The sequence below is a fragment of the Ictidomys tridecemlineatus genome, chromosome 2 (genome assembly GCF_052094955.1).
Source record: "Ictidomys tridecemlineatus isolate mIctTri1 chromosome 2, mIctTri1.hap1, whole genome shotgun sequence".
Classification (NCBI taxonomy): Eukaryota; Metazoa; Chordata; class Mammalia; order Rodentia; family Sciuridae; genus Ictidomys; species Ictidomys tridecemlineatus.
The window spans coordinates 76,275,412-76,293,560 of record NC_135478.1 but is presented as its reverse complement, the minus strand read 5'-3'; the positions used below and the strand labels follow the sequence as shown (position 1 = coordinate 76,293,560).

The 18,149-nt window shown below is 49.1% G+C and overlaps 1 protein-coding gene across 1 annotated transcript in view; it reads right to left on the bottom strand.

The window, feature by feature from the left end:
- The window catches only part of Svop (SV2 related protein), an 83,598-nt gene that overhangs the window by 14,610 nt on the left and 50,839 nt on the right, over window positions 1-18,149 (bottom strand). Inside the window, exons 7-10 of the mRNA XM_078038955.1 lie at window positions 6,227-6,290; window positions 3,706-3,831; window positions 2,225-2,353; window positions 725-798 (exon numbers count right to left, since the gene is read on the bottom strand). Of these exons, the coding sequence (XP_077895081.1) occupies window positions 725-798; window positions 2,225-2,353; window positions 3,706-3,831; window positions 6,227-6,290 (393 nt within the window). The remainder of the gene's footprint in view (window positions 1-724; window positions 799-2,224; window positions 2,354-3,705; window positions 3,832-6,226; window positions 6,291-18,149) is intronic.

Below are 18,149 nucleotides of genomic sequence, written 5' to 3'. Positions count from 1 at the left end.
TATATTTAACTTTGACAGTACCTTTTATCTATGGCCTGCAATTATGGTGTTTTCCTTCAAAACAGATATATAAAATGTTTTTTACTCTTTTTTTTTTTTAGAGAGAGAGTGAGAGAGGAGAGAGAGAGAGAAAAAAAAATTTTAATATTTATTTTTTAGTTCTCGGCGGACACAACATCTTTGTGTGTATGTGGTGCTGAGGATCGAACCCAGGCCGCACGCGTGCCAGGTGAGCGCGCTACCGCTTGAGCCACATCCCCAGCCCCTTTACTCGTTTTTTTGTAGTACTAAAGATTTCACCCAGGGCCTAACCTTGCTAGGCAAGAGATCTACCACCGAGCTATACCTTCAGCCCTTGTTTAAAAAATAAAATTTCCTTTTAAAAGATATCGAGTTTGAGCCTGGCATGGTGGCCCACGCTTATAATCCCAGTGGCTCAGGAGACTGAGGCAGGAGGATCCAAGTTCAAAGCCAGCCTGGGCAACTTAGCAAGGCCTTGAGCAACTTGGATGAGACGCTGGCTCTAAATAAAATATAAAAGGAGCTGAGGATGTGGCTCAGGGTTTAAGCACCCTGGGTTCAGGCTCCGGAACCAAAACCAAAACCAAAACAAGATCTGCTGCCTGCGATGGAGACATTCTGTGTGCATCACATTAATACAAAAGCCAATTCCAGGCGGGTCGGTGGTGCGGGAGGGCCAAAGCAGTCGCCATGCAGCTCTTACCATATAAACCACAGCAACAAGGTTGTCCATCTAAAGTGGGGTGTGAAAAGATCTTTCATCCTGCCTCGGTCTTCCTGTTTCAAGACAAGGACACATGGTTTACTGTCCCCCCTCCAGCTGTGTGGGGCTCTGGCTGGTGGCCTGACCCCTGTGTACACCCCAGTGCTGGGAGGGAGCTTCTGTGGGCAGGACTATCATGCTGAGGACCCAGGACTCAACCGACCGCCGCCAGCCTCAACCCCCTCCAACTGGGATGCCATGAGGTCCCTCAGGGAGTCCCATGGACCCAGGGTGTGGGAATCTACTCCAAGGGTGTGCAAGCATTTCATGCACATGCACGCACGTGCATGCATACACACACACACACACACACACACACACACACACACACACACTTCCTCCTCCAAAGCTAGCTCTAGGTCAAGGTGACAATAAGGTACCTACAAGCCAACCCACCACAGGACAATCCTCCGAAAGATGAGCTAAATGACCCATTTGCTAATGTCATGAGATATATGATTTATCAGTATCCAAGAACTCATCAAGTCTCTGCTTTACAATGTTCCCTTAAAAACATTCTAGGACCGGGATTATGCTCTTCTTTGATGTAGTTCATGTACATGTTTTTCCTAGGAGCAGTTTGAGAAATGCTCGATATTTAAACATGCTAACAATGAAAACAGCCCTCCAGATAATAGGTCACTTAGTTCACCACAAGCCCTGTCTTCACAAATAAAAATATCTTTGTAATAAATTATTGTTGTTGTTGTTGTTATTATTATTATTACTACTTTGCAGTACTGGGGATTGAACTCAATGGCATTCTACCACTGAGCCACATTCCAGCTCTTTTTAAGACAGGGTCTCACTGAGTTTCTGAGGCTGGACTCCAACCTTGATCCTCCTGCCTCAGCCTCCAGAGCTGCTGGGATTAAAGGCATGTACACTGTGTCCAGCTTTTTATTCTTATTATATAGTGCTGGGGACAAGACTCAGGGCCTTGCATGTGCTAAGCAAGCACTCTACCACATCCCTCACATCCCCAGCATTTAATGATCTTACTGCACAACGGTGGTCCATCAATCACATTCACTAGCTGGACTTCATCAGTCCTGAAAGGCAGACCCCAAGCAGAGGCAGTTACAGGACCATCAGCAGAGGGCACCTCCTACAATGGGCTAACCTGTCCACGTAGCATTTTTACAACTCGGCAGAGGATACACAGATTGGAGTGGCCAAATTCTCCTTGCAGATCCTGCCTCTGCACCCCGCCCCACTACTCCATGTGCATGCGCGCGCACACATGCACACGCACACACACACATGCACGCGCGCACACACACACACACACACACACACATGTGCAGACCCCACCCGGGATACATGCGCTCTCCCACATGTCTGCCCACACATGGACATGCGCACACAGTGTCCCCGTGTACATGCTCCCCTGCACGCACACAGACATGCATGGCCCCGGCCGGGGGTCCAGGCACTGACCTGTCTGGAGATGATGAGCTTCCCCAGCGGCATGGGGGCTCCGTTCTCGGTCGCTATCCTCTTTAAGGTGGCAATGGCCTTTTCCTGGTTTCCAGATAGCACATCATACCGTGCGCTCTCTGGCAGCCACTGCAGGGACAGGAGACCCAGGCATGGCTGGTTAGGGGGGAACTTCCCAGCCCCTGGCTCTCATCTGAGGGTGAGGTCGCCAAGCTGGGGACTCTGGAGCCACAGACCTGGCTTCAAATGCTGACTCTGCTATTTTATGGGCTGTGTGATCCTGCGCAATGCCTTGACCTCTCTGTTCTTCCATTTCCTCCCCCATAAAATGGGGGTCATAATAGATCCATCCACGTAAGGTTGCTGAGAGCACTAAATGGGATAATCTATGCAAAGTGTGTGGCTCGGAGCCCCCTGGATTACTGGAGTTATTACTGTCACCTCCTATTATTATTTGGTGCTGGGAGGGCTGAATTAAATTGTGACCACCATCAAAAATGTCACCCCCAGTTCTCAAGACACTATCTCACCTGTGTTGAGCATCATCTTGCAAACTCAGAGAAAGAGAGAGAAAAAGCCTAATGGAGTGCCAACTCCAAGTGACCAGATCAACACATTTCTGTCAAATGAAGCCATGGTAACCTGCCGAGCAGCAGGTATAGCAGAGAAAGCACAAAACCAACAGTCCATAAGATCTAGCTCAGATTTGAGTCCCATTGTTGACTTGTTGTAGGTCCTTTGACAAGTCCACCGAACTCTCTAGGACTCAGTTTCCTCATCTTTAAAGTGGGTTGTGGCAGAGATTAGCCAATGCCCACCAAAATTCATGCTTTCCTTAACAGAGTGCAGAGTTGTCATTGGTTGTGGCTGCCCAGCCATGGACTACATTTCCCAGCTTCCTTTGCAGCTAGGTGAGACCATGTGACTTTGTTTTATCCAATAGCATGTAAGTAAACTATCCCAGGGCCAGGATTTTCAAGAATCAAGCGTGCAATCTCCACTTTCCCTTCCCTGTCTACTATCTGCTTGTAGAAGACGCCAAAGCCCTGGAAGATGGCAGAGCCCCAAGCTGCAAAGAGAACCTGGGTCTAGAATCCCACTGGCCATCCAGAACACTCATTCTCAACTGGCATGGTAGTGAGAAATAAACTTCTATTGTGTTAAGCTACAAAGTTTGTGGGCTTTATCTGCCTCCCTAGTTAATGTAGAGGTTCATCAGTCCTATCCATGTGGTTACAGGGGGGAATAAGTATACATGTAAAGAGCCTGGCACAGAGATGGCCACACAGTTAAACTCAGTATCATTAATACCCATTGTTGTTACCATGAATTATTGTAGTATTTACCATACATGAGATCTGGTCATCTATCAGCTTATTTTGAGACTCCACTGGTAGTAAAGTGCTTTGTGCATGAAATGGGGAGTGTGTGGCTTGATCTCACCATAGAGGCAGGGAAGGAGATCTCTAAAAGATACCTACGAAGCACAGAACGGCAAAGAGAAGGAGCGGGATGGCCGACAGGATGAGCAGCCAACGCCAGCCCAGACTGGGCATCACGAACACCGCCAGGATGACCTCGAACACCGTCCCGAGGGCCCAGAAGACCTGGCACAGGAGAATCGGGGTCAGTCGTGGGGTGGAGAGGGATCCTTGGGGTCAGCAAGGTCAGGATGGCCACCTTTTCCTGCGGTCCAGAGGGCTGGGCTAGGGCCCTCAGGCTTTCCATCTTCTGAGGGTCCTGCCCACACCTATGGTATTTGAATTCATTTGCATGGTATTTGCATTACATTTGCATTGCATTTGCATATCCTGCTGGACAAGCAGCTTAGCAGCTCAGGCTGAGCAGATAATAGGCTCAATATTATGTGATATCAAAATGACAGTGGGCCCATTGAGAGGTTTTGGGTTTAGGGTTTTTCCTTTTTCCTTTTTTTTTTTCAAAATACGTGTAATATAAAATTTTCCATTGTAACCATTTTTAAGAGTATGGCTCAGTTTTATGAAATACTTTCAAACTGTACAACCAATGAACCGTCTGTCTCCAGAACTCTTTCCATCTTGTAAAACAAAAACTTTATATCCATGAAATAGGAACTCCTGGCCCTCCCACCAGCCCCGACGCTCACTATTTTATTATGACTTTGCCTAGTCTAACTACTCATCTAAGTGGAATCATACAATATTTGTCTACTTGTGTCTGGCTTACTTCACCCAGCGTCATGTCCTCAAGGTGCATCTAAGTTGTAGCACACATCAGAATCTCCTTCCTTTTTAAGGCTGAATAATATCCTATTAGGCTGGGTGCGGTGGCACACACCTATCATCTCAGCGGCTCAGGAGACTGAGGCAGGAGGATTGCAAGCTCAAGGCCAACCTCAGCAACTTACCAAAGCCCTATGCAACTCAGTGAGACCCTGTCTCTAAATAAAAATGCGAAAAAGGGCTGGGGATGTGGCTCAGTGGATAAGCGCCCCTGGGTTCAATCCCTGGTACCAAAAAAAAAAAAAAAGTCCTCCTGTGTGGATGGACCACATTTTGCCTCTTTGGCATCCACGGATGGACCTGTGCCTGGCTCCTGTGTCTCAGCTATTGTGCGTGATGCTGCCACTCACAGAGCATGACACACGGACACGCTGTTCTGTCGTCGGGTCCGTCCACCCACCTTGCCCGTGGTGCCCGGCATCCTGCACAGGATGGGCCGGTCCCTCCCTGTGGGCTTGCTCCATGTCTCTGCAAGTCACTGTGCACCTCTTTGCCCCAATGCCATCCGAAGTCTTCCCTGAGTGCAGCCCCAGGGAGCCCCCAGGAGAGGGAGGGCGGGAGGGCAGGAGAGAGGCTGAGGCCCCTCACTCCTCCAGCCCCCTCCCTGTAGCTCTAGCTGCACCCCTCAGGGGGTCACGGCCCCTCTCCAGCACCTTCACCAGACAGCACTCTGGGCTGCTAACTACTCTGTCCCTTTGTCCTTACAGCCCTGGGTGGTGACACCCTGCAGTAATAAAGGGTGCCTTCACTACTGTCCCTTGCTGGAACCCCTCTACAACTACAAACACCTGGTCCTTAACCAGCTCGGTGGTGGCGCACCCCAGTCATTCCAGCAACTCCCCTGGAGGCTGAGGCAAGAGGATCACAAGGTCGAGGCCAGCCTCAGCAACTTAGAACACTTTAGCTGCTGGATCATGGGAAGCTCTGAAGAATCCTGAGAGAGAACGGGGTGTTAGGTGACAAGGGCTAGTTGGAGCCCAGGATCAGGGGGACCCAGATGCATTTCGCGATTTAAACAACTGGTTGATCCAGTGTAGACCAGCTGACGCCCCCACCCCAGCTGGTCAGGAGCGTATGCTGCCAGGATGGATAATCTGGCCTTGGGGTCACATGACCAATGCTGTCATTGGGGTCACAGTGACAGAGGAGGTCCCAGGGGCTTCACAGTCAATACCGTGGACGTCTGTGTCCAGCAGAGGCCAATCAATCCTTTGCCCCTGTGTGGAGGGCTGTTGGAAAGCCGTGTGTTTGCCCTGAGATCCTTCAGGTCATGGCTGGAAATGGGCCACAAGCCCAGGAAGCAGGAGGGCAGGTGGGACTGGCTGGACCATGGAGGTGACCAAGAACAGAGATCACTCACAAGATATGGACCAGTCTGGGGAAAGCCAGGGGTGGCGGGTGATGATAAGAGGGGGGACAGGAAGGAGTTTGGTCTGTTCAAGGTGTCATTCAACGACCACTCTTAGGTAAAAGCCAGTTGAAGAAGGACGGACCACCTGACTGCCACCATTTTTTTTTTAAAGGGACAGTTGATTTAATTTTCCTGTCAATCAAAGAGTGTGTCCAGACTGCAGAACAGCCCATCAGAATCGACGTGAGGGGTCCATCTGAGTCTTCTCATACTGAGTCTGTTAATTTTTTTTAAAGTCCTTTTCCCTTGTCCCCTGTCTCAGGACACCTGTGAATCACCTGCCAGAGAGCCAGCCTCTTCTCGAGGCCCATCCCCCACCCTCCTTACCTCAATCAGCAAAATACACTTGGCCCTGGCTTTCATGGGAAGGAACTCGGCATACAGTGTCACCCTGCAAGCAAAGAGAAGAGAGTGAAGGTCAGGGCCCGGTGGGAGGATTGCTAAAGTTTCTGAGATGACGTTCCTCCATGGATGATCACGGTTTCATGCCAGAATGTCCTGGGATGGTGACTCACAGGGGTGGGCCCTGAAACTGCATTTTTTTTTTTTTCTTTTTCTTTTTGGTCCTGAGGATTGAACCCAGGGGCACTCGACCACTGAGCCACATCCCCAGGCCTTTTTATATTTTATTTAGAGACAGGTTCTTGCTAAGTTGCTTAGGTCCTCAGTAAATTGCTGAGATTGGCTTGGAACTCGCGATCCTCCTGCCTCAGCCTCCCAAGAGGCTGGGATTACAGGCGTGTGTCTCCAGGCTGAAGGTGCATCGGTCACTAACTCCCTAAGTGATGCTCAGATTTCCTAAGCACATCTGCTCGGTCCTTCCTGCAGCCCAGTAGGCCTGGGGGAAACGGGGTATGGGGTCATGGGTAACTTCAATCCAGATCAGGCCTCTAGCCCCCGTGATCTTGAGGACTTCGGCCTTCTGTTCAGTAGGACGCCCTCGTCCTCGCTCCATCGAGGCCTGGCTGTGTTTTCTTGGCAGCAACGACAGACACAAGGCTGGGTCTTCCTGGCACATCAGGTGAGGGGCATGTGACGTCAGCCCTCCCCATTACGGGGGACCTTGATTTTCATCCAGACACCAAGTTGGGGTCTGACAGATTTCTCCACCCTACATAATCATTTTCCCCCCATTTGGCACTAATAAGTACGTTGGGGGAAATATTAGGAGGTCAAGCCAATATCCAGTGTTCCCCACTGAGTCTCTCACGGCTGCTTCTGCCTAAATCAACTATGACCACGCTGGGTGGTTTCAGGTTTCTGTCATTCCTTTTACATTTACTACTTAACATCCTACTACAAGTGCTCTGTCCTTCTCCTTCTCATCTACCCCTGCCGTCCCTCCTCCTCGGTCTCCGTCCACCTCTCTCTGTCCTGAGCCGTCTAGACACTGTCTATCGTGGGTGTATCTATTCTTTATCTACCCGTCACCTCTCCTGCTTCCTGCTCTTCCTCCGCCTTCTGGGCACAGAGGAGAGCTGCCCAGCCTGCCTCCCCCTTCCACTGGCCTAGGAAGGCGAGGCCTTCTCCACGCCTCCCACCCAAGGCAGGTGTCTCCTGGCCCCTCTTAAAGAGTGGGGGTGGGGTGGCCAGGTTCAGCCACTCGGGCCTGTCATCCCAGCGGCTGGGGAGGCTGAGGCAGGAGGCTCGTGAGTTCCAGACCAGCTTCGGCAACTTAGCGAGACTCTGTCTCAAAAGAAAAGAATAAAAAGGGCTGGGTTTATAGCTCAGTGGGAACGCATCCCTGGGTTCAATCTTCAGTACCTAAAAACCAAGCCAAACTCCCAGTGGATTAACAGGAAATTGTTCTAATATGTGCCCCGAGAGGGAAATGAAAGTAGTGTTTCCAGAGAGATGGAGCCACCTCAACTGGGCCAAGAAACCTCAAGGGACCCCTCCCACCAACCCGCACTTCACTTTACCTTGGCTCAACGTGCACACCAAGAGGTGACAGGAAACACCAGCCGGGGTCGCTGGGGGTCGCTGTGGTTAACCAGAGATGTTGGACACCCCGGGGAGGTGGGCAGACCTCCTTTGACCACGCACCCCCTCCCCTGACCTTTTCCCCACCCTTTTACGGGTTCTCCCAGGACACGCCCCCTAAGTCAGGAGGACAGGAATCCCAGCCTCAGGTTTCTGGGGACCTGAGCTGTTCACACGAGGCCTCAGCAATGCCACCGAGACTGAGGCGCTGGTTAAAGGCCTCGCTGCGTTCTGACCAAGGGCTCCTCTGTGCAGAGCAGGTAGAATGTTCTCGAGCTTCAGAGGAGAGGGAGGGGTTCAGTAGTTCACACCAGAGGAGAGCAAATGCCCTCTAGTCCTACTTCCCAGTACCCGTTTCTGTTTGCCCCCCTTTCTGCCTGGGGTTTGCTCTCTGTTTCCGTCTTTCCATGTCTCAGTCTCTCTGTCTGAACTCTTAGCTGAGATCGCACCCAAGAATTTTAAGCTTAGCTGGGTGTGGTGGCGCAGCCTGTAATGCCAGCTACTGGAGAGGCTGAGGCAGGAGGATGGCAGGTTGGAGGCCAGCCTTAGCAACTTGGTAAGGCCTTGTCTCAAAATAAAATAAAGTAAAAGGACTGGTGATGCAGTCAGTAATAAAGTGCCCCTGGGCTCAATCTCCAGTACAAAAAAAAGAAAAAAGAAAAGAAAAGAAAAAAGAAAGAATGTATGCCAGGTGTGGTAGTCACAGTCACCTGGGAGGCTGAGACAGGAGGATCAGACATCTGGAGAGCTTTAGCCCACAAGTGTGAGACTAGCCTGGGCATCATATCAAGACTCCAATTTTTTAAAAAAATAAACCCAATTATTAATTTTTTAAATTTATTTTCTGGTATTGGGGATGGAACCCAGGGGTGCTCTACCACTGAGCTACATCCCCAGCCCTAATTATTATTTTTTTTATTTTAAGTCAGGGTCTCGCTAAGTTGCTTAGGGCTTCACTAAGTTTCTAAGGCTGGCTTTGAAGTTGGGATCCTCCTGCCTCAGCCTCTTGAGCTGCAGAGATGACAGGTGTACGCTACTGTGCCTGGCCCCTAAACAGAATTTGAATCAGCGGATGTACTTATTTTTAAGACTTTTGAAATATATTACTATCCCAAATTGTTCCAATTTCTATTTGTTCTAGTATCTCTCTTAACAGAAACCAGGGTGAATCTCATTTACTTGAGCTCTAAGAATTGAGAACAAGTTTAACAGATTGCAATTGACTCCTTAGAAATTTTATTCTATTTTCCAAGTGGTGTGCTTATGTTATTTTAAAAAAATCAATAATTAAAAAAAGAGAAACACTTCACCTTTCCTCATCAAATTAACGCCAAACTACCAACGAGGCAAAAATGATATCAAGGATCTGTTTTGATGACCTCTAGCATAAAGTCTTTGGGATACTGGGGATGAACCCACTGAGCTACAACTTCAGCCCTTTTAATTTTTTATTTTTTTTTATTTTGAGACAGTGACTCACTAAGTTGCTTAGTAGGGGCTTTGTTAAATTGCTGAGGCTGGCCTTGATCTTGCAATCCTCCCGCCTCAGCCTCCTGAGTTGCTGGGATCTAGGCCTGCGCCACCACACCCGGCTCCAACATCCCATTCTTAACCACTTCCACATTTGCCAGCCCAAATTCCAACTGCCCATCCCTGCCGCTCTTTCCTGAGACCTTTCTCTCTGGTCCTTAAAGCTTATTTTGCCAGCCTGTGGGGCAGGCTAGAAGTGCCACGAGAATTCAGACATCCCAGCAGCCACCCTCAACAAAGGGCAGTTCCCTCCGTCACCCCTTCAGAGGGCCCATCTGGAGTCTGTGTGGCAGAATCCGTGGGAACTACTTGCTCTGGAGCCCTCTGTGTCAGGGTGGGCTTTCATGAGAGTTTGGGACTCGTTCCCTATTCGTGTGGAGAGGGCTCGGCATTCCTGTTATTTCAGTGCTGGGCAGAGAACGCAGGAGGCTGGAGCATGCCAGGCAAGCACACTTCACCTTGGGGGTGATGTCACCGTTTACTGACCCACCCCCCAGCGGCTTCATACAGAAGTCATTTCCAAGTTTGTTGTTTTGTTTTTGTAACTTAGGTCACAAGGAACATCTTTTCCTATCATTGTGGCGCCCCACATTTCGGATGTGATATTTATAGCAGTTCATCATGAAAATGGGCTGTTTGATCTCCCTCCAAACTGTGGCCATGAGGACGCTCGCATGACAGATGAAAGGACTCCGGCCTGCGGAAATCTCGGAAATCTTGTGGACCGGCCCCGGGCAATCAGAGACTTGCCATTTCCTTCTTTGGTGGAAAGAACAGAGCCAGGACGGGTTCATGATGAAATTGGGAGGCAGATGTCAAGGTCCAACAGGTGGGCAGCTACCTGGATTTTTTATTTTTTTCTGGACCAGGGATTGAACCCAGGGGCGCTTAACCGCTGAGCCACACCCTCACCCTTTCTATATTTTTATTTTGATACAGAGTCCGAGTTGTTCAGGACTTTCCTAAATTGCTGAGGCTGGCTTTGAACTCGCGATCCTCCTGCCCCAGTCTCCCAGCAGCTGGGATTATAGACGTGCCTGCGTGCACCACTGCGCCTGGCTACCTGGGGTTTGGAGCTTTCTAAACTCCGGAGCCTGGGGCCTGGCGCATGCTCATCACGCATCCCATCCCTGAACCGCGCCCTCAGCCCCGGGATCCCTAATCTGCAAGAGCAGCTCCCACCCCAGCCGGACGCGGTAGGTGCCCCTTTCCCAGCGCAGTCACTTCCAGAAAGGGCGCTCTGCTGGGCCACACGGCGCCCTCTGCTGGACACAAAACACCACAGCCCACCCACCCACCTGCATTTTGCTTATTTTCATGAGAAGATACTTGCAATTAAGGAGATTATCACTTTCTGATGCTTATTTGCATTTCTAAATTCTCTAAAATGTATTGTTTGTAAGGAGAATAATCCATAATATTTCTCTCCCTTGCTCGGATGAACGTTGGTCCCCTCCTGATGCTCCTCCATGCACAGAAAGTCCAAGTATTTGTATCCTCAACGTGACCCTCTGACGGCGCATGCTCTCCAGGCCCGGGCAGGACTTGCTCACCGCCGTCAGCGCTTTGGCACTGGACAGATCTGGATTTGAATCCAGTTGCCCCTGGCTTGCTAAGTTGTCCTGGTGTCTCCCCCACGGTATCTGTGCCACTATGCAGTGTGACTCTGTGACTCTTGGCACCAAGTCTCTGTCAAGGCCGGGACGTGGCTCAGTGGTGGGACACTTGCCGACCAGGTGCCAGGCCCTGGGTTCCATCCCCAGCAGTGGAGGGGAACAGGGTCTAGTTTTCCCACCTTGAGCCTGGGCTGGCCTTGAACTTGCTTCTACTTCTGAGCTCTGAGCCGGCTTTCTCATACATGGGGATGTAGGAGAATGCCCGGGTGGTGGCCAGCACGTGACCAGCACCTGTCATCATGACTGTCGGCATCAGGACTATTAATGTTATTGTCATTCTTATGAAAAGCATGAGGTATGACGAGGACAGAAACTAATTTCAACAGTGGCGTCCACAGGGGGGGCCTCTGGGAGGCGCCTGGGATCAGATCGAGTCAACAGGGTGGGCACCCAGGATTGACTCCTGGGGGCTTGATAGGGAGAGAGGCCAGAGGACACACCCCCGTGTCCCCCGTCTCCACCTTGGGAATCACCTTGGGAAGCTTCAAGCCACCACCAGACACAACCCTTTAGCCTGGACCTGAACTATGAGCCCAAACAAATCTCCTTCCTTTATAACTCACCCAGCCTGTGGTGCTGTGTTCTTGCAACAGAAAACAGACTAATGAAGTTATAAAGACTTCTGGTTGTTGGGCTTTAAAATATATATATTCAGAATACCTTATTCATCTGGTTTTATGAGGAGCTGAAATTGGGGATGGCTATTTAAATGAATGGAAACGCTTAATTACATTTAATTTCAACTGAATATCTTCAACTAAATGCTTAATGAACTTAGGGGAGCCAATTTTTTATAACTAGACAAGAACACTCTCTAATTAAGACATAATTATTTTTTATGCAAATGACTAGCTAAAGTGCACGGGAGCCAGGGGCTCTCTTGGGTACCTAAATATATCTTCTGTAATTTTGTTTATAGTTCTTATTTGCCCTCCTCACAGATGAAAGAGGCATCTAGAAGAGAGTTAAGAGAATAGGCTTATCCCAGTGACTCAGGAGGCTGAGGCAGGAAGATCACAAGTTTGAGGCTACCCTCAACCACTTAATGAGACCCTGTCTCAAAATACAATTAAAAAGGGCTGGGGACATAGCTCAGTGGTAAAGTGCCTGTGGGTTCAATCCCCAGTACAAAAAAAAAAAAAAAAAAAAGGAGAGAGAGAAAGAGATAGAGAGAGAGAGAGAGAGAGAGATTGAAAATAGGTTTTGTGGGTCAAGCAATATTTAAAGCTATGCTCTGCCACTTACTAGCTGTGTGACCTTGGCTCTGTTACTCCTTTGAAGTTCCCGTTTTTCTTGCCTGTAAAATGGAAATAATATCTCTGTCTATGAAGTGAAAGTGAGTTTTTGAATGGTGTATTGTAAAATACACGATTCCGTCCCAGGAATGTAGTAATGGCTCAATAAACAAACAGAAGGGCTAAAATAGTTCCAGTACATGAACAGCTAAATGGGAAGCGTGCTATTGCAAACTCCGCCTCTGGCCTTCCTCCTGCGTCCTGGCAGACATTCCTCAGGTCCTTGGCATCAGCAGAGCTTGTGTCTTTTTCTAGGCTGCTGAGTTGAATGATGGGCTGGCTGCCCCAAGGGAGCCTCAAGGTGTGTGTGTGTGGGGGGGGCTGGTCACTGGAAAGACCAAGTGGATTAGACAGCCTCCCCCCGTCACTCCTCAGCCTCCAGGAAGGGGAGAGAGTTTGAAGGTCAAACGGATCAGCAGTGGCCAAAGATTCAATCCCTCATGCTTATGTCATAGAGCCTCCATAAAAGCCCTGGGGAACAGGGTCAGCCAACCAAACCTGTGAGGATTCCTAGGGTGGGCACCTGGAGAGAGCCCAGAGGCCCTCTCCCCTGCCTCCACACCTGGTCCTCTGCGCCTCTTCCCTCTGAGCCTCCTCAGTATCCTCTGTATGTCCTTCACAATGAACTGCTAAATCCACAGGTTTCCTTGAGGTCTGTGAGTCGCTCTAGCAAACCAAGCGAACCAAGGAGGGAGTTGCGGGAAGCCCAGTTTACAGGCAGTGGGTCAGAAGCACAGGTAAAAGAACCTGGCGTTGCCGGGCACGGTGGCACACACCTGTCATCCCAGCCACCTGGGAGGCTGAGGCAGGAGGATCGCAAGTTGGAGTCCAGCCTCAGCAACTTAATGAGATCTTAAAAAAACAAAACAAACACACAACAACACGGAACAGAAAAAGGGTGAGGGAGGTGGCTCAGGATTGGGTTCAATCTTCAGTACCAAAAAAAAAAAAAAAACCAAAAAAAACCTGGGGCTTGTGCCTGGCATCTGAAATGGAGAGGGACAGTCCGTCCCCAGGTAGGGAGGGTCGGAAGTGAATCGAACTGAATGGGAGGGCACCCAGCTGGAGCCCACTGACGCAGCCTTGTCACTTGAGGGGCTGGGGATCCACGCACACCTGGTGTCAGGAGCCTGTGATGACCGACAAGTTATTGGTAATAAGGTGGCAACCGCAATGGGACTAACTGACGGGTCCCTGCGACCCCACGGGGGCCACATCCAATGGAGGACCGAGGACATGACGTGGATGGACCTGAGTGATTCCCGACAGCCAAGGAGGGGTCAGGGTACGTGCCGAGGAGAGGACCCCTGGGATGAGTAGGCTGGGGACACCTGTCCAGACCCAGGGTCATGCAGCAGGGGACACCTGGTACAAGGTGGAGGTTCTGTCCCGAGCACAGGCCTGGGTGAAGAGGAACCGCTCCAGGCCCCCAGCCCCGTCCTGGGGGTGGACTCGGATGAAGGGGGGGCAGGGCCTGCCTGGTCCAGTGCCCCCCAGGAACGGCCGTGTGTGAGAGAGGACGGAGAGCTGCTTGGCCCTCTGACAGGACCGTGGGGTTACCTGTGTGCCCCATCTCAGGGGTTTCCTGCCTTCGTGTTGTTCTGCTGTGGGGACGGACCTTGGGGACTCCCCCTGGGGACGTGAGAGCCACCTGCGTGGTGAAGGTGGGTCCCCCCCACTCTGGGGGCTCTCTCTCCTACGCTCTGGGTTCTGAGTTTGTGGTGATGACAGCTGATTCCACAGACACTAGGGGACTCGATGGCCTCAGCAACAGTTCTGTGACAAAGTCATCGACGCGAGGGTCCCCAGACTCCTAAGGAAAAGAGACAGTTTCTCCCTCCTCCACTCCTGTTCCGGCCACCCAATCAGCCTCTCACAAAAGAGGTCCTGGAGAGAGCGCTCGCTGGACAGAATTTAACCAAACCCATCAGCAGCCACGCAAAGTGGCCCCCACCTGCAATCCCAGGTCCTCACAAGGCTGAGTCAGGAGGAGCCCAAGTTCGAGGCCAGCCTCAGCAACTTGGTGAGACCCTGTCTCAAAATGATAAATAAAGAGGGCTGGGGATGTAGCTTTGTGGGTTCAATCCCCAGTACCACAAAACCCCAAACCAAAACCAAACCATCAGTATAAGCTGCCGAGGAGCAGATTCAGTGGGAATCCCTGCAACCACTCTGGGTTTTTTTGGGCAGAGTTTTCTCCTGCACTTTTTTTTGGGGGGGGGGTGGGGGATTATAAGGGATTAATCCCAGCAGGGCTTAACCACTGAGTCACACCCCTAGCCCATTTTTTAAATTTTGAGACAGCATCTCACTAAGTTGCTCAGGGCCTCACTAGGTTGTTGAGGCTGACCTTGAACCTGCAATCCTCCTGCCTCGGCCTCCGGAGCCTCTGGGATGACAGGTGGGTGCCACCCTACCTGGCTCTCCTGCGCTTTCTTAATGAGCTTATGCTAATGTCTTACAGCCTTTCCCTGGTGATGCACCTTGGGGTTCTGCACGTTTCAGTTGATGGTCTTGTTTCGTCAGCTTGCCTGACTTAAAAACTTCTTGTAAACACCTGAAGATAATCTCTAAGATAACTGCAGATGCAGTCAGCAAGGATGGGTTTTTGGCCCGTGTCCTGCCCTTAAATCTGTAGGAAGTTTAATGTCAGTCAATCTCACAAATAGTTCATTTAAATTTATTGGCAAGATAAAAATAAAGATGTCTTCAGAATTGTTAGCATGCATTTTGCCTCGGTCATTGGCTAATCAGGTTAGGGTTATTTCTGTGAGATGTTTAAAATGGAATGATCATTGCTTTCTATGTTTCCAGTACAAAAAACTGTTAGCATTTTTCTTTTTCTTTTTTTGGTACCAGGGATTGAACTCGGGGGCACTCGACCCCTGAGCCACATCCCCAGCCCTATTTTGTATTTTATTTAGAGACAGGGCCTCACTGAGTTGCTTAGTGCCTCACTAAGTTGCTGAGGCTGGCTTTGAACTTGTGATCCTCCTGCCTCAGCCTCCTCAGCCGCTGGGACGACAGGCATTTTTCTTTTGACAAAAAAACGATTTAAAAGTGTTGACTATGCTGTCTGATATCTCAGTTTTCATGAATAAATCCGATAAGTATATAAAACAAGTGTTTTATATACTGATCCTAGACAAAGACACCCAAACAGACCCTGGAGGAAAAACAGCCTTTGTAACAAAGGGTACCGGGAAAACTGGTTCCGCAGTTATCATGTAGAAAAAAGGAATCTGGACGCTTCTCTCTCACCCTGCACAAGTCAAGTCAGAATGGGTCTGAAAATTCCAACTTAGACCAGAAACTATGCGAGTCCGAGAAGAGAAGAAAACCCAGGCTCAACACTGCACGGCTTTCTCGATAGGACCCCTGAAGCTCAGGAAATAACACCAAGAGTTCATCAGAGGGACAGCGTCCAATTAAACACTTCTACACAACCAAGGGAACCACTAGAAAGGTAAAGAACACGCACAATGGGAGGAAATCTCTGCCAGCTCCTCTTCTAACAGGATTAATATCTAGAAGAAATAAAGAACTCATAGAAACGTTGCACCGAAAAGAATCAATAACCCTATTAGTAAAGGGGAGAATGAATTAAACAGACACTTTTTCAAAAGGACAAATAGCCAACAAATTCATGAAAAGGATTCCACATCATCAGCGATCAGATTCAAGTCCAAACTACACTGAGATCTCATCTCCTATTGGTGGGAATGGCGGTCATCAAGAAGACGAGTGATCGCAAGTGCTGGCGAGGACGTGGAGAGAAAGGAGCCCATTTACACTCCTGGCGGGACTGTGAGTTAGTACCACCGCGGTGGAAATCAGGAGGGAGGCTCCCCAAAGGGTTAGGCATGTAACCACCACCTGACCCAACTGTGCCCCATCCTGAAGAAATGAAGTCATTGAACTACAGTGACACCTGCAGACCCATGTTTATACAGCACAATTCACAAGAGCAACCAGACTAGGGGTCCATCGACTGTGAACGGATAGAGAACATGGGGTAGGCACACACAATGGAGTTTCATTCAGCCATAGATAAAAATGAGACTGTAGTGTTTGCCGAGGAAAATGGCTGGGACTAGCGGCCCTCGCATTAAGGGAAACAAGTGAGACTCAGAAGGTCCAGGGTCTCTGTTTTCTCTAAGATAGGGAAGAAAAAGGAAAAGAAAGGTGGGGGCAGACCTCAGGAAAATCAAAGGGAGATCAGTAGAGGAGAGGGAACAGGGGGTGGCAGGTGGAGAGGGAGGGGGAGTTCGGGGGAGGGATACTGATCAGATTAGATGATTTTTGGTGTGCCTGTGTGAGTGTGTCACAACAATCCCATCAGTATGTGCGACTATTATGCACCAGTTTAAAAAAAAAAAAGGTGGGGAAGAACATGTTGGTGTGTGAGAAACAGTTTAAGACCTAGGCACAGAGGCCCACACCTGTAACCCCGGTCATTCAGGGGGCCGAGGCAGGAGGATCTCTAGTTGGAGGCCAGCCTGGGCAACTTAGCAAGACCTTGCCTCTAAATAAGAAATGGAAAAAGGCTGGGGATGGAGCTCAGTGGTAGAGTGTTAACCTAGCATGAGGGGGCCCTGGGTCAGATCCTCAGTACCCCCCCCCCCCGCCTCCCTCCCCCCACAGAAAGAGAAACCAAAAAGAGTTCAAGAGTGCTTTGCTTTCAGGGTCTTCACTGAAAGTAAGATTGCTAAGTAATCTGTGTTTTGAGGAAAAAAATTATTAGTATTATGATTTTAGTACTGGCGATTGAACCCAGGGTACTTTATCACTGAGCCACATCCCCGGTCTTTTTTATATTTTATTGGGAGACAGGGTCTCACTAAGTTGCTTAGGGCCTCGCTAAGTTGCTGAGACTGGCCTCAAACTTGAGATCCTCCTGGCTCAGCCTCCCAGGTTGCTGAGTTTACAGGAGGGAGTCTCCAGGCTCAAGTTGATGAAACATTATTTTTAAGAAAAGTATTTTATTGAGAAAAATGTTAATTTCATCTGTATTCAGACGTTTTGTAAGTACTGTTTCAAAATGAAAAATCTAAGGAAGAAAACAAAGTAGGAACAAGCTAGCAACCAGGGAAGAAAGATAGACAAAAAAGTTGTAAATTGAGGAATTTTTGGTAAGAAAGATTAAAAAGAAAAGAAAATGCATTTGGAGGAGATAGGATTTTGAAGGTAAAATTAGATTTTTATCCCAAAACAGAAAAAAAGAAAGCCAAGGCAAAATAGTAAAGGGTTAAACAAGATTTGTTTTGTGAAGGACAAATGTTTTTAAAGAAAATTTAGTTTGGTTAAGTTGGCTAAAACTATGAAAAATTATTTAGGGGCTGAGGTTGTAGCTCAGTGGTAGATCACTTGCCTTGCATGTGTGAGGCACTGGGTTCAAATCTCAGCACCACATACAAATAAATAAATAAAGATATTGTGTCCAGCTACAACTAAGAAAAAATATTTAAAAAAATTATTTATAGGCTTTTCTAAGATTAAAATTTAAGGTGGGCATGGTGGGGCATACTTGTAATCCCAGTGACTTAGGAGGCTGAGGCAGGACTCAGGAACTCAGTGAGATCCTGTCTTGTAAAAGGGCCTAAGAGGGTCTGAGGCTGTAGCTCAGTGGTAAAGTGCTTGCCTAGCATGTGTGAGGCACTGGGTTCTGTCCTCAGCACCACATAAAAACAAAAATACTGTGTGTTCATCTACAACTAAACAAATATTAAAAAATAAATAAATAAAAGGGCTGGGGATGTGGCTCAT